This window comes from Protopterus annectens, chromosome 9.part0 (genome assembly GCF_019279795.1).
Source record: "Protopterus annectens isolate FY-2018-M chromosome 9.part0, PAN1.0, whole genome shotgun sequence".
Lineage (NCBI taxonomy): Eukaryota > Metazoa > Chordata > Ceratodontiformes > Protopteridae > Protopterus > Protopterus annectens.
In genome coordinates this window covers 403,915,655-403,942,406 of record NC_056743.1, presented here as the reverse complement: position 1 = coordinate 403,942,406, position 26,752 = coordinate 403,915,655, and the positions used below count along the sequence as shown (strand labels likewise).

Here is a 26,752-nt window from a genome sequence, read left to right as displayed (position 1 = left end):
AAAGCCTTTGATATGGTCAACCATGAAAAACTGCTTTGTACACTAACCACCCTAAATCTCAGCTTCTCTACTATTTCTTGGTTTAAGAACTACCTAGATGATAGGCAACAAGCTGTAAAATGGCTAAATCAACTCTCTCCCTTACTGCCCATCTCCCTAGGGGTACCCCAAGGCTCAATCCTGGGTCCTCTACTCTTCACCCTATTTACTAATCAGCTACCATCCACCATACCCAAAGCATTAATAGTCCAATATGCAGATGATACCACCATTATCTGTGCAGCCAACTCCCTTGACCACCTCCTCTCCCTAACACAAGAATGTTTTTCCCTGGCAGAAACATGGATCACTAACCAAAACCTCATTCTGAACCCAGCCAAAACTAAATTACTCCTCTTCAGCCCTCACAGTTCTCCACCCTCTTCATCTAACTTTTCAATCTCCTCTCGTAACACCACCACCGTCACACCCAGCAGTCACGCCAAACTGCTACGGCTTGAAATTGACAATAGCCTTAAATTTGACATTCATATCTCCCAGACCATAAAAAGAGTCCACAGAAAAATGGGCCTCCTGTATCGCATCAAACAATTTCTCACCAGTCACTCTAAGGTTACCACAGCCAGGACACACTTCCTATCGACTCTACTTTACGCCTCCCCTGTGCTTACCAATCTCCGAAAAACTGAGCTCAACAAACTAGATAGCTGCTACAATAAAATAGCCAGATTTGCCACAGGATTACCTTCTAGAACCCACCATTGTGAAAGCCTCAAAAAAACTCAACTGGCTAGAACTCCTCCTGACCCTTCAAGTCAACCAACTAGCACTGGCTCACAAAGCACTGTATCATCCAGGCAACACACCAGCCCTGCAGTAACTACTCCAGCCTTACACCAGTACCAGATCCTGAGATCTAGTACCCAACACCTCCTTAAGGTAACAGACTTCAAAAATGAGGCAGGTAGATCCGTTTATAGCCACTTCATCTGTAAAATCTGAAACTCCCTTCCAGCCCACATAATAAATAACAACTCCACCACCCAATTCAAAAAACTACAAAAAACACACTTCCTGAATCACAGATTATGTACCTGTACTACCCCTGGATAGTAACTCGTATGTCTCTGTTTTCCAGCAACTAGCGTAACAGCTTATCTACTGCTTTTGTAATGTCTGCCTGGGGTAATAGTATTACTGAACACTGTAAAGAAACCTAAAGGACAGAAGTATGTATCTTGTGTAGAACAAGTTATGGAAGTTATCTACTCTATCTTCCTGCTATACTTGCTGTTAAACATCTCTATAACATGTATGTATTAATATAGCCTGTGAATGTTGGCAAATACACTCTTTGGTTAATTCACTATCTTATATGTACTATACTTCTATATGAAGTATAAAGGTTGTGTACTCTATATTTTGTTTAATTGAACCTTTTGGTTAACGTCTTTCTCTTGTTAATGATTTTACTGCTCTGGAGCTTTTCTCCCTGGGCCTCCACTGAAAATGGACATGTATCCATTTGGACTCTCCCGGTTAACAAATGTAAAATATGAGGTCAAGGAAATGTTCGTGTTACACTGCTGCAGTCATTACACTTGGGTTATCCTGCCGTCAGACGGTCCCGCAGTCGGCCAGAGTTCCAAAGTCTTGGTCCGGTGTCTGTTGCTGTCGCGTCTTCCCTGACGTCAGTGCGCCAGGGGTATATAAGATGCATCCGACGCCATTTTCTTCAGTCTTTCTTGCCGCGCTGCGCCCGAAGCAGAAGCAGTTCGCACGTGCTGGTTGGCTGAATCCTGAGATTTTCGAAGTCGAATTTCAGATCCGAAGTCTTCAGTAAAGCTAAGTACCCCGTTGGGGAAACTTTTTTCTTGCCTCAGACTGATGTCAGAAAAAGTTAATTGTATTTCTTGTGGGAAGCAAATACCTCATAAGGACTTCCACTCTTACTGTATTCCATGCCTAGGCCCTGATCACGACGTCACTAGTTGCCGGTTTTGTGCTAGATTTAACAAACGCACTATAAAAAGATGTTTTGATTTTGCTTTGCACTACTTTGGCCGAAGGTTCAATTATACTATGCCGTCGGATCAACTGACGACCGTAATACCGAAAAAACACAAAGATAAGGATAAAGACAGGCATCCGAGGTCCAAAACCGACGAAACCTCTTCTAGGCCAGTCGCCGGTTCTCAGTGAGGCGCTTTCGCAGCCCCTGACACCCGCTACCTCAGAGCGACAGGCCGTCTCCGACTCCCACGTGGAGACAACTAGGCCTCTGGAAACTCAAGGTATTGGGCCTACGGAAACTAATCCCTTAGATGGGTCCAGAGCCGCTGAGCAGGCATCTGCTTCTGAGGGTGTTTTCAGACCTTCACAACTTACCATTAAAGCAACAGCCAAGACAAAAGTACCATTAAAGACAAAGAAACAAGTACAGCATTCTCCTGGGCAGTCCTCCATGCCTAAGAAACAGATGCTTAAAATGGCTAAAGACCTCATTACTCTAATCGGGGGGGGGGGTCCCTTCCCCCTCCTGAGAAAAGGCCTAGGCAGGATACAGACTATGATTCCTCTGATCAGGTTTCCATTTCCACTAATTCCTCTTCAGACCAGGGATACTCTCTACCCCCCTATGAGGACTCTTATGCTGAAGAATCTATTCCTTCAACCTCTCCTCCTGAGGATTATTCTTTTGGGGAAACTTTACATACCATGAGGGAGCATTTCCATTGGGAAAGCCAGGATTACTCAGAATCCAAGATAAGGCTCAGGGATTTCCTTTTATTGCCTCAGCACAGGCCCCTGGCTATTCCACCTGTGCTAGATATTGTGGATGATGTGTTCTCTGAATCCAGCTTATCTCCTGGTTCTTTACCCCCTGCACCAGCCAAACCACATAGGTATTATAGAGTCCCTGACTCTCAAGTTTCTTTATAAAAACCCTTCTGCTGATCCAGAAACTATTTCCCAGGGTCCAAAAGGGGTTAAGGTTTCCATTGCTAAAAATCCAGTACCCTCTGACAGAGATTCCAGAGCTTTGGATAGATGGGGGAAGAAAGTATACACATCTGCAACATTAGCAGTAAGGGCTTTAAATTACCAGTTTCACATGTTTAAGTACCAACAATATTTAATGGCCCAGTTAAAATAGAAAATGCTTGCAAGCTCAGAAGCTCCTGATTGCAAAGAAATGCAGGATTTATTGCATGCAGTTGAACAGGTAGCAAAACATACTCTGCAACGTGGTTTTGATTCTTTAGAGGTTTCTTGTAGAGCCGCAGTTGCAGGTTCTGTGATTCGAAGACATGCTTGGTTAAAAGAACAGAGTTTACCTGATCATGTTAAGGCAAAATTATTGGATGCTCCTTTACAGCATGATACCTTGTTTGGTGTTAAGGCAGAAGAGGTGTTAAAGAAAATGGAGGATATAGCTAAATCTATGCAAACAGTCAAGGATTTCTTACAGGTACAGCCACCTCGATTTAGCAGAAATTGGCCAACAAAGAATTGGTCCTTTCCAGTGTCAGGCCACAGAGAGGCTGATACAGACGCCCAAGAGGCAGATCTCAACCCCAAGGCTCAAACAGACAATGACAGTGGGGCACCTCAACCCCAAAAGGAGGTGAGGACAAGTCTCAACCTTACAGGAAACAGTCACAATGACTTTCCCCTTCGTACGCCAAGCGCTTCCCTTTTGGAAGCCCCCTTAGGGGGAAAACTAGCACTTTTTCTCAAAACTGGCAAACAATCACCCAAGACAAATGGGTTCTGAATATTGTGTCTCAAGGTTACAGGTTCCACTTTCATACTTTACCAAGTCTAAAAGGAATGCCAGACCTGCCACAAAATCATTGGGCAGAGGCACAAAAACAAATTTCAGCCCTCATGGACATGAGAGCTATTCAAAAAGTACCACAACACGAACAAGGACAAGGATTTTACTGAAGACTCTTCCTGGTCCCCAGAAAGGACAAGGCCTGGAGGCCCATACTAGACCTTTCAATTCTAAATACTTACCTGGATATTCCGAAATTCAAAATGTTGACATTACAGCAGCTTCTACCCATGCTGGGCAAGAAGGCTTGGCTTGTTACTCTGGACTTCGGAGGCATACCTGCATGTCCCTATCAGACAAAATTGCAGAAGATACCTCAGATTCAAAGCTGGTACAATGCACTATCAATTCTCTGCACTGCCCTTTGGCTTATCTACTGTGCCCAGGGTCTTTACAAAGTGCCTGGCACCAGTAATTGCATTTTGCAGACAAAAAGGAATACAAATATATCCATACCTGGACGACTGCCTCATTCAAGCAGAGACAAAGGACATTCTACTACAGCATCTGGCGTTTGTAAAAAGGTTGCTAATTTCTCTAGGGTACACAGTAAACGAAAAAAGTCAAAACTAGTGCCCTCACAACAGATGATATTCCTGGGTGCCAGCTTAAATACAACGGCCCAGATGGCTTACCTCACGCCAGATAAACAAGTTCAGCTAACTCAATATTTTCAATTACTGGCAAAAAAGTCCCATCTCCCTGCAAGAAAAATTCTGCAGACCCTGGGATTCATGGCATCCTGCATACTACTAATATATGCCAGACTGCATATGAGGAAATTACAATGGTACCTAAAAAGTGTTTAGACTCAACACTCACAGTTTAGAAGCAGTAATACCAATGATTCCCTGCCTACAACAGGAGTTTCAATGGTGGGCACAGGCATGTCACGTAAACAAGGGTCAGCCTTTTACCCTACCCACAGCCAGGCAGACTCTAACAACAGATGCTTCGGATTACGCCTGGGGAGCACACATGGCAGGAAAATGCATTCAGGGCAAGTGGACCACAGACCAGATGCATCTTCACATCAATCAAAAAGAAATGTTGGCTGTTCAGAATGCCCTAACAGCTTTCAAGGACCTTCTACATCCAGGACAACTATTATTAAAGACAGACAACACCACAGTAATGTGGTACACAAACAAGCAAGGGGGCACTCATTCTTATCCCCTATGCAGGCAAGCCATGACCTTGTGGAACACAGCTCTAACGTATCAAGTTCACCTGCAAGCACAATTCCTGCCAGGAAAGAAAAAATACTCTGGCAGACTATCTAAGCAGAAATGTCATGGACCCTCACGAATGGAAATTGAATCCACAAATCTTCAGCATGGTAACGCAAAAATGGGGATGCCCAGGCATAGATCTTTTTGCCTCCCCACTGAATTGCCAACTACAAAAATTCTGCACAAGGACATCACAAGCAAGCATGGAAAGTGGATGCTGTTTTGTTCAGCTGGAAAAACCTAAAAGTGTATGCCTTCCCGCCACTGCCTCTCCTTTCAAAGGTACTCCTAAAAGCCAGACAAGAAAAAACACAGCTGATCCTGATTTCTCCAGACTGGCCATGCCAGCACTGGTACCCTATCTTAAGGAACTTACCTCAAGGCCCACCTTGGATTTTGCCTCAAATTCCACACCTCCTGACTCAGCAAAACAATCAGATCCTGCACGGTCAGCTCAAAACCCTAAACCTGGCTACATGGCAGATTCATTAGTCAAACAGGCAACACCTCTCTCTAAAGCTGTTATGGATGTCATTTTGGAGGCCAGGAGGCCTAGCACCAGGAAAGCTTACTCAGAAAAATGGAAGAGATTCTGCGCCTGGAACTAGGCTCAAAGCCTTGACCCTCTTGTTCCAAACATTCCTCAGATTTTACAATACTTAACTGAGATGTTGGACAGAGGCCTATCCTTCTCATCAATTAAGATCCACGCCTCTGCCGTTTCAGCACATTACAACACGGATCCTCCTCTATTCTCTCATCCTTTGCTTAAGCAGTACCTCAGAGGGGCTAAAAACATAAGACCGCCCCGGAGAACACCAACACCAACTTGGGATCTCAATTTCGTTTTGGAAAAACTGACCTTGCCACCTTTTGAGTCAGCCAATACAGCCGATCTAAAATTTTTATCATGGAAAACAGCTTAGCTCCTGGCAGTAACTTCAGCACGAAGAGTCTCAGAGCTACAGGCATTAATGGCAGTGGAACCGTTTATAATTTTTAATCAGGACAGGGTTTCTTTAAGGACAAACCCTACCTTTATGCCAAAGGTGGTATCTAGTGTGGCTCTTAACCAAACCATCCATTTGCCAACTTTTTATCCAAATCCCCAGAATAAAGGGGAGAAACGTCTGCATTCTTTGAACATACACAGGCAGCTACGCTTCTACTTGGACAAAACAAAAGCTTTCAGGAAAACTGAGGAACTGTTTGTAGCATATGCTGCAGCATCACAGGGCAAGGCTATCTGAAAGCAGATTATATCCAAATGGATAGGACACTGTATCCGTTACTGCTACACACAGCATGGAAAATCAGTTCCAAATAACATTAGGCCACATTCCACCAGGGCAACAGCCACTTCAACAGCCTTTCTCAGAGGAGTACCTACCAAGGAAATTTTGGAGGCTGCAACTTGGAGTTCAGTGCACACCTTTACCAAGCATTACCACCTGCCTCTCTATAGAATCCAGAGCAGGATTTGCCACTGCAGTTCTGCAGGGCCTCATAGCCAATCCTAACTCTTTATAGACCAGCCACCCAACCTTAGCTTTGGGATTCTACCCAAGTGTAATGACTGTAGCAGTGTAACTTGATGAACATAGTACAGTTTTGTACCTACCATAAATGTAGATGTTCGAGTGTTCACACTGCTGCAGTCCAAATTACCCTTCCTCCATCCCCTCTGAACTAACTGGACTTCTCTATACCTTTCTATCCTATATAACCTTTGTGGTGTATTTGCTTGTAACTGAAGGTATTGTTCTTATTTTATATGTATATTTTTTATAAGCAGTATGTATTGCCTACGTACCTGGGGGCACCTGACATCTGGGACAAGAAAAACTGAAGAAAATGGCGTCGGACGCATCTTCTATACCCCTGGCACACTGACGTCAGGGAAGAAGCAACAGCAACCGATGCCGGACCAAGACTTTGGAACTCTGGCCGACTGCGGGACCGCCTGACGGCAGGATAACCCAAGTGTAATGACTGCAGCAGTGTGAACACTCGAACATCTACATTTATGGTAGGTACAAAACTGTACTTTCTGTGTGTGTTACTTCGTTGTTGAGATATTCAGAAAAATGTGAAAATTATCTCTGTATAAATTAATATCACAAAAACAACCGTATATATTTACCTGTCCTAGATAGAGGTCAAATATTAATGCAGTTGACTTTGCTGTTGTGTAAACTCCAAAATGAACTCTTTTAAAACCTTGTACATAGCATGGTTTTGGAATTATTGATGCAAATATGAACAAGCAATATTTGATGCCTTGAGGTATCAGCAGGGCTTAACTGTAGATGCATTTGGAGGTTTCACTCGGATGTAATGAGTTAAGAAGGGAAAATCTGTCTCAAAACAGACTATTCCCAGATGGTTGCCTAAGGCTATTACCTTTTTTTATACTCACCATAACAGATTTATTCTAGGCGAAGCCAAGACCACAGTAGAGTGGGCCTTAACCCTATCTGTGGCATTTTGGAAAGGGTTGGATTCTAGAAGTATTGTAGTAGCTGCTACTTAGTCCTCTGTACATACTGTTATGAAACAATATAAGCTTAACTCCTTCTGTAGGTCTAGATCAAGCTTTGCCAGGACTATTCTCCAAGGCTCTTGGACTCTTCTCCTTCCACCTCCCAAATATAGTTGGCTGTGGTAATTTGACCATGTAGCTAAGGCTACTGCAGCAGGGATCAATATGACTGAACCTTTTACAGTTGTGTAACAGTATATGTTTGAGTGATTACTGCTGTGGTAGTCGATCCAGTCCCTCCTTTGTTTTTTTGGTGTGTTTTTTTATGCCTGGGTGGGGACATTTATTTTTTGCTGTTCCTAGCATTGTCCTTTCAGGGCTCAGCCTCCCTTTGTCTACTGGTAGGTAAGCTCATGAAAGGGTTTGTGTCCATACTTGTATTTTAGTTGGCTCAGCTGAAGCTGCTTGACAGTTTAAATGCATGGAAGGTGGCCTGAAGTTTTGGAAGCTGGCCGGCTGTTATATGCTCGGCAGGCTATAATCCATATAGCTAATTCTACTGCAGCAGTAATCAGTCACACATCTATCATTATGGTAAGTTCAACTTGCCCAACTGTAGTTTCTGCCTTTCTGTCCTGATGTGTGGATGTTGCTCTTCCTCTTGTAGCTTGACTGTCTCCTGGCATCTCACCAAATCTTTTGCTTTCCTGTGTGAAGACTGAAGTATCCCCCCTCACCAGAATCATAATTGTCTGGCCAATTATGTCTGCTTCTTCTTTCATTTTTTTGCTATTTGCCCATAATGCCCCCTTTGGTATGTACCTAACCAGGCATATTCAACAACTGGAATGTCCACAGAGGTTCCTCACTAAAAGAGTACAATGCGTAAGTAACATGTCCTGTGCAGACCACCTCAAGCCCCTATCCCTGTGTTTTGTCTGCTGTAGTCTGTTGAGGGGGGAGATCTATACCTGGCATACAAGGTATTGTCAGACCCCACTCTGATGGACCTCCTGCATATCTGCAAAACAAACCGCTCCAGAATTACCTGTTCTAAAGACTTAAACCTCACCTATGATATAAATAGGACCTGCTGGAGAGACAGGAATGTATCCCAGAGACATACCTCTCAACTGTCCGTATTTTTTGCAGAATGTCCGGGTTTTTGCCTCATATTTTTGTTCTGTTCCTCATAAAAAGTTTTAGTTTTCTGGCAAATCACTGAGGATTGAAATCATTAAATAATGACATACTTTTCAGAGTTCATATCCTTCAGAAAATGCATGTTAACACAAATCTGTTGTTCTAGCAGTTTTTTAACTTTATAAGAGCAATATTTAAATTATTTTCCTTTTTTGGGCTTTTGTCATAGGTTCATAGGTGTGTACTAGGCTAACGGCCCTGGAGCCTGTACAAGCCTAGCCCAAAAGATTCCCTGGCATTCTGCTTCCCGACATTAGTTCCCAGTGCTCCTATCGAGCAAAGCAACTGAGGTGATCCCGGGGTGAACTTTCTGTTGCCCATCCACTCGTCAAGATTTCTGTTGAAGAGGGCCAGTGAATTGCTCTGCTTGACTTGGATGGGAAGTTTGTTCCAGACTATGGGGAGTCTCTGGGTTAGGAACCTGTCCCTCCAGCATGATGATCTTCGTGTTTCACTGTTGCAGTCATCACATTTAGGCTATCTGCTTTTGCAGTAACCCTCAGTCGGCCTGATTATCAAAGTCTTGGGTCCTGCGTCGGTTGCTGTCTCATCTTCCGTGACGTCAGATAGTCAGGGGTATAAAGCATGCAGCCGACGCCATTATGTCGGTCTTTCTTGACGTGCAGTGCCCGAAGCAGAAGCAGTTTGCAAGTGCCTGTCGGCCGACTCCTGAAATTTTCATTTTCGAGTTTCAGAAATGAAGTCTTCAACTAAAGCGAAGCACCCCATTGGGGAAACTTTTTCTTGCTCTAAGCCAATGTCAGTAAAAGTCAGTAATTGTATTTCTTGTGGAAAGCAAATACCTTACAAAGATTTTCATTCATGTTGTATTCCTTGCCTAAGCCCTGACCATGACATACCTCACTGTCAGTTTTGTGCCTTATTTAAGCAACGAACTATTCATCGTCAGTATATTTATGCTTGTAAATATTTTGTTACTCTGTTCAGTTGTCCAGATAAGTCTTCGGTAAGCCTTCCGACTACCGGCATTCCGAAAAAACGCAAAGATAAAGACAGAGACAGGCCGCCTAGGTCCAAAGCTGCCGACGACGCTTCTCCTAAGCCAGTTGCCAGTTTGCCGGTACTCAGTGAGGCGCTTTCGCAGCCCCTGATACCTGCTACTTCAGATTCGCAGGCCTCTACTGAGACCCATTCGGAGTCCGGTATGCCACGAGATGCTTCAGCTGTGGAACCTGCGGATTCTCTACCTTGGATGGGTCCAGAGCCACTGTGCAGGCACCGGCTTCTGAGGGTGTATTCAGGCCTACTGGCTAGAAAACAGACGCCCAGACCGCATGGTCAGGCCTCTATGCCTAAAAAAGCAAATGATAAGAATGGCTGAAGACCTTATTAATTTAATCAGGGGAAGCCAACCTTCCCCCTCTAAGAGACCTAGGACTGAATTTACTTATGGTACTTCTGACCAGGATTCCAAAATTTCTGTTTCCTCTGATGACCTGGATTTACCCTAGTCTCCCTATGAGGATTCTGATGCAGAGGACTCTATTCCCTCTGCTTCCCCCCCCAGAGGATTTCTCTTTTGGTGAAACCTTGCATACTCTTAGGGAGCATTTTCGCTGGAAAGCCAGGATTACTCTGATTCTAAAAAGAGGCTTAGGTGTTTCTTACTCCTGCCCCAACACAGGCTTTTAGCTATCCCTCCTGTACTAGACATTGTTGATGATGCCTTTTCGGAATTTAGCTTGGCCCCCTGACTCTCTACCTCCTGCTCCCAGAAAACCTGATAGATATTACAGGGTTCATGACTCTCACAAGTTCCTTTTTAAAAATCCTACTGCGGATCCTGAGACCATTTCACAGAGACCCAAGGGCATTAAGGCTACTACTACCAAAAATCCTACCCCCTCTGATAGAGGCTCCAGGGCACTGGATAGATGGGGTAAGAAGGTATACACTTCTGCAACTTTGGCCATTAGGGCCTTAAACTGCCAGTTTCATATGTTAAGGTATCAGCAGCATGTTGTATTGCTTAAACAGAAAATTATGTTGATTCCTGACTGCTGAAAATAAGGATTTACATGATTTAATGCATTCTGCTGAACAAGTTGGAAAACATTTTGCAATGTGGTTTTGATTCACTAGAGGCATCTTGCAGGGCTGCTGTCACTGCGTCTGTACTTGGAAGACATGCTTGGCTTAAGGAGCAATCTTTGCCAGATCACGTTAAGGCTAAATTGCTGAATGCACCCTTAAATTAGGACTGCCTGTTTGGCAACAAAGCAGAAGTAGTTCTTAAAAAGTTGGAGGAAAAAGCTAAATCTATGCTAACTGTTAAAGATTTCGTACAAGTACAGCCTCCAAGATTTAGTAGGCATTGGCCCTCTAAGAATTGGTCCTTTCCTGCCTCTTCCAGGCCTTCTCAGTTCAAACCCAGAACCAGCAGAACACCCAGGCTTCAGTCCCAGGGTATACACAGGACTAAGCAGTGGGGGGCTCCCACTTCCAAATCAGATACTAGTAAGACTCCCCCCTATGGTAAGCTGTTTCAATAACTTAACTTTAAAACTTCCAAGCACTTCTCAACTGACTGCTCCTTTAGGGGGAACGATTGCTCTGCAGGCAAAAAACTGGGAACTCATTACCCAGGACAAATGGGTTTTAAATATAGTTTCCCAAGAATACAGATTTCACTTCCACACGTTACCAACCCCAAACGGGTTGGCCAGATCTACGCCCAAATCAGTGAGCAGAGGCTCAAAAGCAAGTACTCTCTCTCTCTTAAGCATAAAGGTTATTCAAACTGTACCAGAAGAGGAAAAGGGACAAGGTTTCTACTCAAGACTTTTTCTGGTACCCAGAAAAGGCAACTTATGGCATCCTATCCTGGACCTTTCTATCTTCAAAACACCTTTTTGGTGATTCCAAAATTCAAGATGCAAACTCTTCACCAGTTGCTTCCTATGCTAGGCAAAGATGCCTGGTTGGCAACACTGGATTTAAAGGAAACCTACCTGCACATCCCAATCAGGAAATCTTGCAGAAGATACCTACGCTTCAAAGCAGGCTACATGCACTATCAGTTCTCTTCACTGCCCTGTGGATTATCTACTGCGCCCAGGGTATTCACAAAGTGCCTAGCTCCAGTCATTGCATTTTGCAGGCAAAGAAATATTCAAATATACCCATACCTGGACAGTTGTCTAATTCAGGCAGAAAGCCAGGACATACTTTTGAATCATCTGGCATTTGTACAAAGGGTGCTAACTAGTCTGGGTACACCATAAACGAAAATAAATCACATCTGGTACCCTGTCAACAAATTATATACCTTGGAGAAAGCTTGAACACAACTTCCTAGATGGCTTTCCTCATGCCAGAGAAAAATTCATTTGACAACTTACTTCAAACTAATGGCCACAAAAACTCTGCTGTCTGCAAGGCAAATACTGCAAGCCTTGGGGTTCATGGCCTGCTGCATTTTACTAATTCCATATGCAAGACTGCATATGAAGAAACTGCAGTGGTATCTAAAAAGCCTATGGTGTCAACATTCTCAGGATCTAGAAGCAATGATTCCTATCATACCTTGCCTACGGTTAGAGTTCCTTTGGTGGGCAGAGGCTTGCCACCAAAACAAGGGACTACCATTCACTCTACCTTCTGTCACCCAAATCCTACCAACAGATGCATCAGATTATGCATGGGGGACTCACCTGGCAGGGAAGTGCATTCAGGGCAAATGGAACCCAAGTCAAATGCACCTGCATATCAATCAAAAAGAAATGTTAGCTGTACAGAATGCTCTGAAAGCCTTCAAGGACCATATTCTTCCAGGACAATTAATGGTGAAGACTGACAACACCACTGTTATGTGGTACATAAACAAGCAGGGGGGGTACCCATTCTTACCCCCTCTGCAGACTAGCCATGGCTCTGTCGAACACAGCCTTGAGCTACCAAGTGTATCTACAGGCTCATTTCCTGCCAGGAAAACTAAATACACTGACAGACGAACTAAGCAGAAATCTCATGGACCCACACGAGTGGAAACTGGAACCAAAGACTTTCAACATGTTGATAAACAAATGGGGGGGGAGTCTAAATATAGACCTGTTTGCCTCCCCCCAGAACTACCAATTGGACAAATTCTGCACAAGGACTCCCCACAAACAAGTTTGGAAAGTGGATGCTCTGTCCTTCAGCTGGAAAAATCTATTAGTTTATGACTTTCCTCCTCTGCCTCTCCTCTCCAAAGTACTACTAAAGATCATACAGGACAAACCAAGGACGATACTGATTGCACCAGACTGGCCACGCCAACACTGTTACCCCCTCTTGCGCAGTGTGTCACTGCTGGCTTCATGGTACCTGGCTCAGACCCCTACCCTGCTGTCACAGCAGGAGAGCCAGATTCTGCTCCCTCAGCTTCAAACCTTGAACCTGGCAGTCTGGCTAATTACCTATTCTCTCCGTTACCATCCCTCAGTAAACAAGTGTTGGATGTCATTTTGGAGGCAAGGAGGCCTAGTACTAGAAAATCTTATGCTGAAAAATGGAAAAGATTCTGTACCTGGAACCAAACTCAAGGGATGGGCACAGCAGCGCCCAGTTTACCTCAGATTCTTCAATACTTAACTGAGATGCTTCACAAGGGCCTTTCTTTTTCCTCCATCAAAATTCACGCCTCAGCCATTTCAGCTCATTACAACACAGAACCACCCCTCTTCTCTCATCCACTGCTCAAGCAGTTCCTCAGAGGGGCCAAAAACTTAAGACCACCCAGGAGAGCCCAAACTCCTGCCTGGGACCTTAACTTTGTATTGGAAAAACTCACTATTCCTCCTTTTGAGCCAGCTCTGCAAGTGCAGAGTTAAAATTCCTTTCTTGGAAAACAGCCTTCCTTTTAGCAATCACTTCAGCAAGAAGGGTATCTGAATTACAGGCCCTTATGGCAGTGGAGTCTTTCATTATCTTTCATGCGGACAGGGTGTCCCTCAGGACTAGTCCCACCTTCATGTCCAAGGTGGTATCCAGTGTGGCTCTTAATCAGTCCATTCATTTGCCAACCTTCTTTTCTGATCCACAGAACAAAGGGGAACGGATACTGCACTCCTTAGATCTGCACAGACAACTTTGATTTTACTTGGACAGGACTAAGCCTCAAAGGAAATTTGAACAACTGCTGGTGGCATTTGCTGCAGTGGCAGAGACACCACTGCCTTTAGGGCTTCGGTCCTGGTTTAGGGGCCAAAAGGTGTGGTATGAATTATATTCTGGTAGCACTGGGGTGCTCTCTGGAGCATTGAACCAGGTCTCTGTTACTGTACAGATGTCTATGTTCTCCAGTTTAAAGAGTGCTTTTAGCGAGTGCATTTTGAAATTTACACTTCTGGCATTGAGTAGCATGACCTTCAGATTTCATTTGCTTGTAACTGTTACAGTGGTAATTTTGTCATCAGGACGTTGTCTAAAAAAGGCACTATAGGGTTGGCAAGAGCCTTGGTCAGTATCCGGAATCCCAGGGGTGACAGGTGCAGGCCATCTCTGGCAAAGCACCGAGGTCTGTTGATCATGTCATCCCAGGCAAACAGATACTGGATCATCTTTGAATGACACCAAAAGCTTGGCCAATTGTTGAAGGCCATCATTTTCTGCTTGTATTGTGGTGGTATTCTGGGTGACGGTAGGATGCTACTCAGGGTTTGGGTCATACCTGCCTGGGCTACATGATCCGAGAGCTCCTCCTTGTCTTTCTTCATGTAGTCCAGGGAGGTACGTCTTAGGGCATTCACACCGATATGGACAATGATAGTCATATTTGTACCTGTTGTGGAGTGACCTAAGTGCGTGTGTTATGTTGTGGATCCTGATGCCCGACATTCAGCTGACCATAACCTTCTCTTTATTCAGCCTAGTGAGTGGGACATCACTGTGCCTTACTATTGAGTCACCTCTTCCTAGTGTATTTGGTAAGCTGTTTTGCCTTAGGGGCTCTGGTTGACTGGAACACTGTTTGTGTGCTGTGTGTCTCATGGTTTATGTTGGGATGTGATGGTTGCTTGTGTTTCTGCCTCTGAGGTCTCTCTTTGGGCAGATTTTTATTGAGAGCCTCAGTGAAAGTGGGTGTGTCCCCCTATTATTTCAGGTTTTGTCCAGATTTTTTAAGCAGTGTGCACATAGACTACCCCATCTCTGGAACAGGCTCCCCATCCATGTGAAGCAAAGTTCATTCCTAACCAAAGTCAAGTGTGACTTGGACAATTGAATGGAGAACAGGAAATTCATCCTTGGTTTGGCACCTGTCTCTCTAATGGACACAGACTTGTCAGAGATTTGGAATTCCTGGCTAGGCTTAAAAAAGCCCTTGTGGTCGTTAGCCTAGTAAACACTTATGAACCTAAGCTTTTGTTTCCCTTCTTGACACCCCCCCCCCCGCTTTGCTAACTACCGTTCAGCTGTAGCACTTGCTTTCCTCTCCATATCTGTTGCCTTTTTGCTAGCCGTTTGTCCCTTCTTCAGAAAGCAAAGAGAACAGCTAGGCTACTGACCACCAGGACCTTTACAAACCTGTTGCGCCCCTTTGTATCGTGGGTGTTTATTAGAAGGGGGTGTATGTTAGGATGTTTTCTAAATTTGTTTGGGGGGTATGTTTGAGCATAGTTACTGTCTGCTTGTAAGAGATATGGCCAGACCTGGGGTGAATTTCCGATTGTCTATCCATTCACGGTTACGTTTAAATGGGCTTGGGGGGAACTCTTTCACAGGGATGGGGATCTTCTGAGGCACACATCTGTCTCGCCAATACCCCCTATTTATGTTGCAATCAAAATATGAATCCTTGAATCTAGTGGATGTTCTTCATGTTTCACTGTTGCAGTCCTTACATTTGGGTAATCTGCTGGCAGGTTGCCCTCAGTCGGCCTGAATTCCAAAGTCTTGGGTCCTGCGTCTGTTGCTGTCTTCTCTTCCATGACGTCAGGTCGTCAGAGGTATAAAGCATGCAGCCGACGCCATTTTCTTTAGTCTTTCTTGCCGTGCAGTGCCCGAAGCAGAAGCATTTTGCAAGTGCCAGTCGGCCGACTACTGAAATATTCAGTTTGAGTTTCAGAACCATAGTCTTCACTAAAGCTAAGTACCCCATTGGGGAAACTTTTTTCTTGCTTTTTACCGATGTCAGAAAAAGTTAATAATTGTATTTCTTGTGGGAAGCAAATACCTCATAAGGATTTCAATTTATACTATATTCTTTGCCTAGGCCCTGATCACAACGTGCCTGGCTGTCGGTTTTGTGCTAGATTTAACCAACGCATTATTAAGCGTCTGTATATTTTTGCATCAAAGTATTTTGGAAACAGATTTAACTACCCAGAAATGTCATCAGATAGCAATCCGACTACCGGAATACATAAAAAACGCCAAGAAAAGGACAGAGAAAGGCAGTCGAGATCCAAAACCGACTAAGCTTCTCCTAAGCCAGTCGCCGGTTCGTCGGTACTCATTGAGGTGCGTTCGCAGCCCCTGATGCCCGCTACCTATGAGTCGCAGGCCTCTACCGACACCCATGTGGAGTCCGGCATGCCACAAGATACTCAAGGTATTGGACTGATGGCTGTATCTCCCTCGGATGGGTCCGGAGCCACTGAGCCGCTGAGGGTGTATTCAGACCTCAAGATTTGTATATCAAACTGACGACAGCTGCAAAACCAAAGACAAAAGCAACTTCTAAAACTAAAGAGCCAATGCATGAGCCACGTGCACAGGCCTCTATGCCTAAAAAACAGATGATCGAAATGGCTGAAGACCTTATTACCTTGAGCAGGGGTATCCATCCCCCTCCAGATAAGAGGCCTAGGCAAGACACTGATTATGAATCTTCAGATCAGGTTTCTATTTCTTCTGATTAGGAATTATCTATACCTCTCTATGAGGATTCTGATGCTGAGGAGTCTATTCCATCTGCATCTTCTCCTGAGGAATATTCATTTGGAGAAACCTTGCATACTTTGAGGGAGCACTTTCACTGGGAGAGTCAAGACTTCTCAGAATCAAAAAAGAGGCTCAGGGATTTCTTTCTTCTCCCTCAGCACAAGCCTTTAGCTATTCCCCCTGTTTTAGACATCGTGGCTGATGTGTTTCAAGTTTGACCCCTGATTCTTTACCTCCGGCTCCCAGTAAGCCTGACAGATATTACAGGGTCCCTGACTCCCATAAATTTTTATTTAGAAACCCTGCTGCTGATCCTGAAACTATTTCACAGGGCCTGAAGGGAGTTAAGGCCTCAACAGCAAAAAATCCTACCCCCCTCTGACAGAGATTCAAGGGCACTGGACAGATGGGGAAAAAAGGTTTATACAGCTGCAACCTTGGCAATCAGGGCCTTAAACTGTCAATTTTATATGCTTAAGTACCAACAACATGTTATGGGATTGCTGAAACAGAAAATTATGATTTCAGAATGTGCAGAAAATAAAGAATTGCAGGAATTATTGTGTGCAGCTGAACAATTTGGAAAGCATACTTTGCACTGTGGTTTTGATTCTTTAGAGGCCTCCTGCAGGGCCGCAGTTACTGGATCTGTGATTAGGAGGCATGCCTGGTAAAGGAACAAAATTTGCCTGACCATGTTAAAGCTAAATTGTTAGACGCACCTTTACAGCATGATTCTCTGGTATTAGGGCAGAAGAGGTTTTAAAGAAAATGGAAGACAAAGCTTAGTCTATGCAAACTGTTAAAGACTTCTTACGAGTGCAGCCACCAAGATTCAGTAGACACTGGCATACAAAAAAAATGGTCCTTTCTTGTGTCAGACAGAGCTCAAAGGGGCAAAACCAGACGCCCTAAGGGTTCCAGATACCAGGCGCAAAACTCATATAGGTCAAAGCAATGGGGCGCATCCACCTCCAAATCTTAAGGAGATAAAGCGCAAACCTACAGAAAGCGATCCCAATGACCTCCCTCTGCCTGCACCAAGCACTTATCTTTTCGCAGCACCCATAGGGGGAAAATTAGCACTTTTTGCTCAGAATTGGCAATTAATAACCCAGGACAAGTGGGTACTAAACATCGTATCACAGGGATACAGATTCCATTTCCACACTCTGCCAATGGCAAATGGTTGGCCAGATCTGCCAAAAAATCAATGGGCAGAGGCACAGAAACAGGTTAAGTCACTCATGGATATGAGGGTCATTCAGACAGTACCAGAACAGGAAAAAGGACAAGGTTTTTACTCAAGACTGTTCTTGGTACCCAGAAAAGACAAGGCCTGGTGGGCAATACTGGATTTATCGATTTTGAACACATACCTGGACATTCCAAAATTCAAAATGCTGACTTTGCAGCAGCTTCTGCCCCTGCTGGGGAATAATGCTTGGCTGGTGATTTTAGACCTAAAAGAGGCATACCTCCATGTCCCAATAAGACAGTCGTGCAGAAGATACCTCAGATTCAAGGCTGGCTTAATACATTACCAATTCTCTGCACTGCCCTTTGGCTTATCTACTGCTCCCAGGGTCTTTATAAAGTGCCTGGCACCAGTAATTGCATTTTGCAGACAAGTATTAAAATATATCCTTACTTTGACGACTGTCTCATTCAAGCAGAGAACAAGGACACTCTTCTACGACACCTGGCGTTTGTGAAAAGGCTTCTAACATGCCTAGGGTACACGATAAACGAAAAGAAATCACAACTGGTACCCTCTGAAAAGATAACATTCCTGGGTGCAAGCTTGGATACAACTGCACAGATGGCTTACCTCACGCCAGACAAACAAAGGCAACTGACTGCTTACTTCAAACTGATGGCAACAAAAGCACAGTCTTCTGCAAGACAAATTCTACAGGCTCTGGGCTTCATGGCATCCTGCATCCTACTAATTCCATATGCAAGACTGCATATGAGGAAACTTCAGTGGTACCTAAAGAGTTTATGGAGTCAGCATTCACACAGTCTGGAAACAATGATTCCTTTCATTCCCTGCCTGCAACAGGAGTTTCTATGGTTGGCAAAGGCCCATCACCAAAACATGGGACGGCCCTTCACTGTACCCCCTGCCAGCCAAACCTTAACAATAGACTCATCAGATTATGCCTGGGGGGCCCACATGGCAGGGTGATGCATTCAGGGCATATGGGCACCAAAACAAATGCATCTACATATCAACCTGAAAGAAATGCTAGCTGTTCAAAATGCCCTAACAGCCTTCAAGGACTTACTTCATCCAGGACAACTGCTGATAAAGACGGACAACACCACAGTCATGTGGTATATAAACAAGCAAGGGGGGCACACACTCTTATCTCCTTTGCAGATTAGCCATGGCACTGTGGGACACAGCTTTGACCTACCAAATACATCTTCAAGCTCAATTCCTGTCAGGAAAACAAAACACTCTGGCAGACTATTTAAGCAGAAACCTTATGGATCCTCACGAGTGGAAACTAAATCCACAAGTCTTCAGCATGATAACAGAGAAATGGGGGAGCCCAGACATAGATCTATTTGCCTCTCCTCAAAATTATCAGTTGAAAAGATTCTGCACAAGGACTTATCACAGACAAGCATGGAAAGTAGACGCCCTATCCTTCAGTTGGAAAAACCTACCATTTTATGCCTTTCCTCCTCTGCCTCTTCTACCCAAGATCCTCCTTAAAGTCAGACAAGAGAAGCCAACGATGATATTAATTGCCCCGGACTGGCCCCGCCAATACTGGTACCCAATCCTAAGGAACTTGTCTCAATACCCAGCTTGGACCTTGCCTCAAAGACCACAGCTACTGTCCCAGCAAAACAATCAGATCCTGCACAATCAGCTACAGACTCTGAACCAGGCAGCATGGCTAATCATGTAGTCATACAAACGACACCTCTCAGTAAAGCTGTGATGGATGTCATTTTGGAAGTCAGAAGGCCTAGTACTAGAAAATCTTACGCTGACAAATGGAAGAGATTCTGTGCTTGGAATCAAGCACAGGGAACTGATACAGCAGAACCACATATTCCTCAGATATTACAATACTTGACTGAGTTGCTTGACAAAGGCCTATCTTTCTCATCAGTCAAAATCCATGCCTCTGCCATTTCAGCACATTACAATACAGAGCCACCAATCTTTTCTCATCCTTTAATAAAGCAGTATCTTAGAGGAGCCAAAAATTGAAGGCCTCCTAGAAGATCACCATTACATGCATGGGACCTCAATTATGTGTTGGAAAAGCTCACCCTGCCCCCATTTGAACCAGCTGCTACCCCTGATATAAAGTTCTTATCATGGAAGACAGCTCTGCTACTAGCAATTACTTCAGCAAGAAGAGTTTCAGAGATACAGGCCCTCATGGCTGTAGAGCCTTTTATCATATTTTACCCCGGCAGGGTGTCTCTAAGGACAAATCCTACTTTTATGCCTAAGGTGGTTTCCAGTGTGGCTCTTAACCAAACAATTCATCTGCCAACTTTTTATCCAAATCCGCAGAACAAAGGGGAGAGAATTCTGCATTCTTTGGACATGCACAGACAGCTAAGATCCTATTTGAGCAGGACTAATGCTCTAAGAAAAACTAAGCAGTTACTAGTGTCATATGCTGCAGGATCAGAAGGAAAAGCTATTTCAAAGCAGACAATTTCAAAGTGGATAAGCCACTGCATCCGTTTCTGCTACTTACACCATGGTAACCTGTACCCAAGGGCATTAGGTCTCATTTCACCAGAGCTGCAGCTACTTCAGCAGCCTTTCTCAGGGGAGTACCAACCAAAGACATTCTAGAGGCTGCTACTTGGAGTTCTGTTCACACCTCTACAAAGCATTACCATTTGCCTCTTTACTCGTCCAGGGCAGGCTTTGCCACTGCAGTGCTGCAGGGCCTTATAGCCACACCTAATGCTGTTTAGCTCCAGTCTCCCAACCATAGCTTTGGGATTCTACCCAAATGTAATGACTGCAACAGTGAAACACGATGAACATAGTACAGTTGTGTACCTACCATAAATGTAGATGTTAGAGTGTATTCACTGTTGCAGTCCAGGTTACCCACCCACCATCCCCCTTTTCTGTGCTGGGACTTATCTGTACTTCTCTATCCTATACAACCTATGTGGTGTATTTCCTTGTAGATGAAGGAAATGTTTGTTTTTGTGCATGCATTCTTATTGGCATAATTTTCAGCCTACCAATTTGGGGGCACCTGACATCTAGGGCAAGAAAAACTAAAGAAAATGGCATCGGCTGCATCTTTTATACCCCTGGCGCACTGACGTCAGGGAAGAGGCGACAGCAACTGACGCCGGACCTAGACTTTGGAATTCAGGCCGACTGCGGGTAGCCTGCCAGCAGGATAACCCAAGTGTAATGACTGCAACAGTGAATACACTCTTAACATCTACTTTTATGGTAGGTACACAACTGTACTTTTTTTAACTCCTGTTGTCATTGAGGTAGAATTGCAATTTTGGGTTCAGTGCCAGGCATTTTGCATGTCTCTGTAGATGTACTGCTGGTTCTGGGGTGTTCCTCCGTATGCACTGGGGTTACTTTAACCCCCCCCCCCCCCAGCTGTTTTGACTACTTGCATATCAAGGAAGGTTTGGGCCTTTGTGTCAGAGACAGGAAAGGACATTTCATCCCCCATTCTTCAGCAGTTGAATCTTCTTTTGGGGAGCCTTGGCCTGGTGAAGTCCTTTATAGATTGGTCTTTGAGTCCATATTGAAGAAGTACCTCAGACAGCATCTTCACTTATAAGGATGTATGCAAATGTTAGCACACCACTGCAGTGTCCTTATGCATGTTTATGCAATCTGGAAAGATAGGAGTTAAGATGCCAAAGAAAGCTTATGGCCTAGGTTGAGCACCATGTGAGCAGTGTGTCATCATGAGCTGACTTTCTAGAGAGGACTCCTTTTATGAACTTGTGTGCCTATTGTGTAAGTACCTGAGGCCACAGTTGCTTTCCATTGTACTACCTAATGAGGAGTGCAGAGTTTGAGGAGGATTAGCTTGTATTTTTTCTGCCAAATTGGGAGGTATTGGGTCTACCAGCTGCCCCCCATTTGTCCAACTGTGTAGTCATCTATAATGGATCATGCACTGAAAAAATCTAGCAGGTCTTCTTCACTTAGATCTCAGGAAGGATCTAATTAAGTCCATTTGTCTTGGCATTTTATTGGTCTCTGTTCTTGTTGTAGATCAGTGTAATTGTGACTTTGTGATGTTGTGGCCTGGTGGCTCAGTGGAGCAGCTGCTGAGTCACAGCTCTTTGTCTTTTGATTGTGTCTGGCTGGGGGTGCTTTCTCTTTGGCATCTGCATACACTTCTGATGGGTGCTGTGGTTTCCTCCTACAGGCCAGACAAATGCTGTTGAGGGAGTTGACAGTCCTCTAAGTTGTCTTCAGGTATGCTCTCTCTCTCTCTCTCTCTAACAAAGAACCAGCATCCCCCGTAGTAGTTGTTCTCTGTCTTTTACCCATTTCTTGTTGTGACAGGCTGTCTCTCCCCGTCTGGTTACATTGGGTATCTGAGCACGAATGAATGATAATGATGTAGAGCAGCTTTCACTGAACTATGTCTTTGGAGGAAGGCATGACACTGTCTGCTGTACTTTTCAAACTTCCAGGTGGAATGAGGGAAGACTCCCATGTATCAGGTCAGGTTCCTGAGGAGCGTTACTGATAGCCCAGGTGAATTTATATATGCTGACATCCAGAACTGCTCTTGGGTGGTTGATTCACTGAGTGTGGCGGGTATGCTGCCTTAGGGCACCTAGATAATATTGCCGGATATTAGTGACAGCAACCCGGGGTCTGAACAGGAGGTACCTTTGTGTAGTGTGTGGTTAAATATTGCTTTCAGTAAAGAGTGATGCCAGTTGGTGTCTCCTCTGTACTTTTTTGCTAAGCTAAGTACTTTGTATTGTGGTAGGAATCTTTGAGAAGGGCTTTCATGCATTCTCATACCTAATGACTGTTTCCTGTTGATTCTGGAGAGCATCCTGCATGACCAGGCATGTTTGTACAGAACCTAAGATCTCCATAAACTGGAAGTCGTCCTGTCTGAGCTGCATTTTAATTTCCTTTAAAAAGTCAAAGTTGGGCATTCTTCAGTGTTTGTTCTATATGGAAAGGTGCGTTTAGGAGGCCCTATTTTGGGCTGTCTGAGGACATGGAGGAAGGCCTCCTAGGCACCAAACCCCCTTCTGCTGCTTGCACAGCCATTAGGCATTGTGTCAGCCTGAGCCCTCACATTTCGTTTAGCACACCTGAGGGTAAGAATGGTGCATTGAGGGGTCTGTGGTTGTACAGTTGTCATGCCATTTTAAACGTGAGTTGGATGTCACACCTTTGTCTTCAGGTTTTAAAATGATGCACCTTTACCTGCAGTTGCAGTGATGGCTCTCCTTTCTACAACAGAATCCTTGATTTAATGGATGCTTCATTAGTGGGTTGTAGAGCTCACCTCTGCTTCTGATGAAGTGGGGATGTAATCCTGCTGGAGCTGATGGTATTGTTCCATATTCCTTGGTACCCTGGAGATTGAGCTAAGAACAAAGCCCCTGTTCATCTGACAAAGCCATGGTGTAGTTTGCAAAACAAGCAAAGCTGATTGCAGTTGTAACCTCACTGTGCGCAAAAAATGCAGTAGATGTCTGATGAGGTGGGTATTGGGGGTATTGTTTTAACATCAGTTCATAGCCTGGGGAATCTAGAGACTGCCTTAGCTGTAGTTGGATCCTTCAGAAAATACTGACACTCGAAATTGATCTTTTTGTCACTTTGGAGAGTGCAGTCCTCCCAGTCTTCAGCTCACTATGGTGGTTGGAGACAGATTAGAAGGACTGTGATATTTAGTGGGTGAATACATTCCCTGTCCCTAGGCAGAGAATATAGATTGCAGTACACTGTAGCAGAATTCTGAGAAAAAAATCATTCTTTTTGCCTGTTGGTGGCAGAAATGGATGTAGTTTCTCAGGTCCTTTGGCAGTGCAGGAAATATTCTTGGTATGAACTGAGAAAACTGCCCAGCTCATGTTGGGTGCAACCCCTGCCTACAGGCATGAGCATGTCACCCTGCTTCAGTCATTTCAGTCAGTCGCATCTCTTAGCTGGAGTCATGAAGGTGATTAAAAGTTGCCTGAAACCTTTTCTCACAGCAAACCTTTCTATGTTAAGAGGAAGAGGTTCTTCCTATGCATGGAGAGGTATCCTCTGTCTCATCTCTTGGATTGTTATGGTGTGCCATCTTTTGAGACACCTGTAATAATTTGGTCTCAGTTATTCCAAGGTCAGGGTACATGTTTGTGACATATCTCTATCATAATCCTTGTTGAAGGCAAACTGTGATCTACCAAAGCAGTCCCTTAAATGGGTTCTGTACCTTTCTTAACATTTGACGATGCCCCAGTGTACGATTTTTATTTACTTGTTGGTTGGCTGGTTTGTTTACCAGGGTAAATTATTGGTCCACAAAAGACCTATTTCAGGCATGGCCCAGGTGCAGATCACAAGAATGCAAAGTTGTATTGAGTTTTTTGTTAGAGTAGTAGTAAAATCACATGGGTACTTACACCATAGGCAACTGCATGCTTCATGGTAGTGAGTAATATAATGTAGGAAAAGCAAATAATTTTGGATGGAGACAAAGGGTTTACATGACACGGAAATAGAATAAAACTAAAACATCCATCTTAAAATTATATTTATATGCCCCTGTTAACTTCATGATCGAGTGATAGGTTTGCCTGTTGCACCCAATGTGGTTTGATGGTAGAAGTGAGTTTCTCAAAAGCTTTTTTTGGTCACTAATACATTTGTTTCAAGCTTTAATGTAGATCTGTTCAGTCTTTCAGAAGGGTTAAGAGTCTATTGGAACTAAGCCTTATTTTGTTGCAGAAGTGATGATTGTTTTGTCCATAAGTTGTTCACACCTCAGTATTTATTGAAACTAATGCATCCAGTCACCCCACAAGAACCCCAGTGTGTTTCGCTGTGGACTGATAGTTGGCTAAAGCTAAAAAAAAGTGTTAACAGTGGTCCACCTTAGAGTGACTCATCTGTGTCATGCTATGTGACCCCAAACATGTGTCCCGCCTCACTTCACTGAATGGTGTCCCATGGTGGTCATCATGCTCAGTTAACATGTACATAGTCAATATCGAGATTCTAGACCAAATTTCTACTTACCTGTTAGCATGCCATACAAAATACCTTTCAAAATGTACGAAGTCAGCATCTTAATTCTACAGGGACATGTAATTGCTAAGAACGTTTAACTTAAAAACAAGTGAATTCTGTGGAGATTTGTCAACCATTTACCAAAAGTGACTGAAATGGCAAATAGGTAACACTTCTATTGCATACGGACTAACCTGTAATTGTTGTATTGCACATCCTGTGTTTTTTTTTTTTTTTTTTATTATTTTATCCTTAGCGTCCTGTGAGACATTTATACCTATATTGTGTGAAACAGTCAGCATTTCTGTGTTTTCAAGCGTGTGTCTTGTGTGTAGTAAATGTTTTACTGTTGTAAATTAATGTTATATATTGGAACTTTTCTCCCTGGGCCTTTGCTGAAAATGGGCTATTACCAGATCTTAATTTCTTGGTTAACAAAAAAGTCAATGAATAAGTAAGTAAATAATGGGAAGGTAATATGTTGGCAGTGTGTGTGATTTGAGACTGAATTAGGATGGACGTTTAAAGGTGTTTTGTGGATAAATTAGGTTTTAGGAAAGCTGTTAAAAAAGCTTCTCAGGACAAATAGGCTGTAAGATCATTGCTTAATTACTGCAGGCTTTTAAGCAGTCCCTGAAGGCTGAGGGACAGTAAACTAACTTATCACAACGTTGCACACTAGGAACGTGTACTACTTCCATTTACTTTCTTCTCTTAATGCATTCTGTCCCTACTGTTTCCAGAGTCAGCAGATGCAGAACGCTAATGAGAAACAGCGCGTTTTCACTGGTGTTGTGACCAATCTTCATGACTATTTTGGAGTGGTGGATGAAGAGGTGTTCTTTCAGTTGAGGTGAGACTGTGCACCTTCTTTTCCATTGGCCTTACTGGCAAACAAGTTAGTGACAGTTGAACGGATTTCACAGATGGTAGACAGGCCAACTGTTTTTGGCGCAAATGTCTGGAGTTTAACTGTAGTGGTACACACAAGTGCTGTATCAGGTGCTATGCTGCTATACCATTTCACTGTAACTTTAATTGATGTCTGTTTTGAAAGGTTGGGCACATTGGGAAGGGGATGCAAGGTAGAGTTCCAGGGGCAGAGTTTTACCAAAACATTTATGTTCTTCATTGTGCTGTTGTCTTGGGGAGTTGTCTTTCTTCTACACATGTAATATTTTTTGTGTGTGCCACCATGTGTGGTATCCTTAAAAAGTATTGTATTTGATCAAAGGCTTTAGCATATAATGGCTTTGAAAGTTTTAGATTTTTTTTCTGGTGATTATTGCATGTCAGGTTTGGTTTTGTAAGCACTTGTGTTTAGATACAAGAAAAGAGGTGTTAATTTCTTGTTCAGATTTGCATCTACATATGGTTTTGTTAGATGTTAATTGCAATATTGCACAAGTTGTATTGGCTGAGTAACCCATATTACAGTGAGCTGTGGGTGTTTGTCCACTTGTAAAAAGCACTACATAACATTTGCAGGTGGCTGTCAGCTGATTTACAAATGACTTATGGAAGGTAGTTCTTCCCCTTCATGCGTGTGGTATGTTTTTCAGTGGTGAAGGCCTACAGCTTTTCTTCTGTGCATTTTGTAGGCTTTAGTAGTCTTTGAATGAGTCGCATTTCTATACTATAGCCACATCTGAATGTAAGTGAGAGACTACACATTGCGATTGTCTTAGTCTCTGATAAGATGCTGACTAGGAATACTGTAATTGTGTTAGTTTGGTGCTGGAAGGTCTGTTTTAGTGGTGCTTTTTACTTCATGCCATCTTTTGCATTTTTTGTTGCCTATAATCTTCATATTATATTAAACGCTTTGCAATTTAACATTAATCTTAAATTCCAAGCCTTATTATTGAGAG

General features: G+C 43.7%; 1 protein-coding gene across 2 annotated transcripts in view; it reads left to right on the top strand.

Moving 5' to 3' along the window:
* CCAR2 (cell cycle and apoptosis regulator 2) overlaps positions 1–26,752 on the top strand; it is a 2,452,621-nt gene that overhangs the window by 389,278 nt on the left and 2,036,591 nt on the right. The window contains exon 4 of one of the 2 annotated variants that reach the window (XM_044082934.1): positions 25,625–25,734. The exons of the other annotated variant lie outside the window; for it this stretch is intronic. Coding sequence (XP_043938869.1) covers positions 25,625–25,734 — 110 coding nt within the window. The remainder of the gene's footprint in view (positions 1–25,624; positions 25,735–26,752) is intronic. 2 annotated transcript variants of the gene reach the window in all.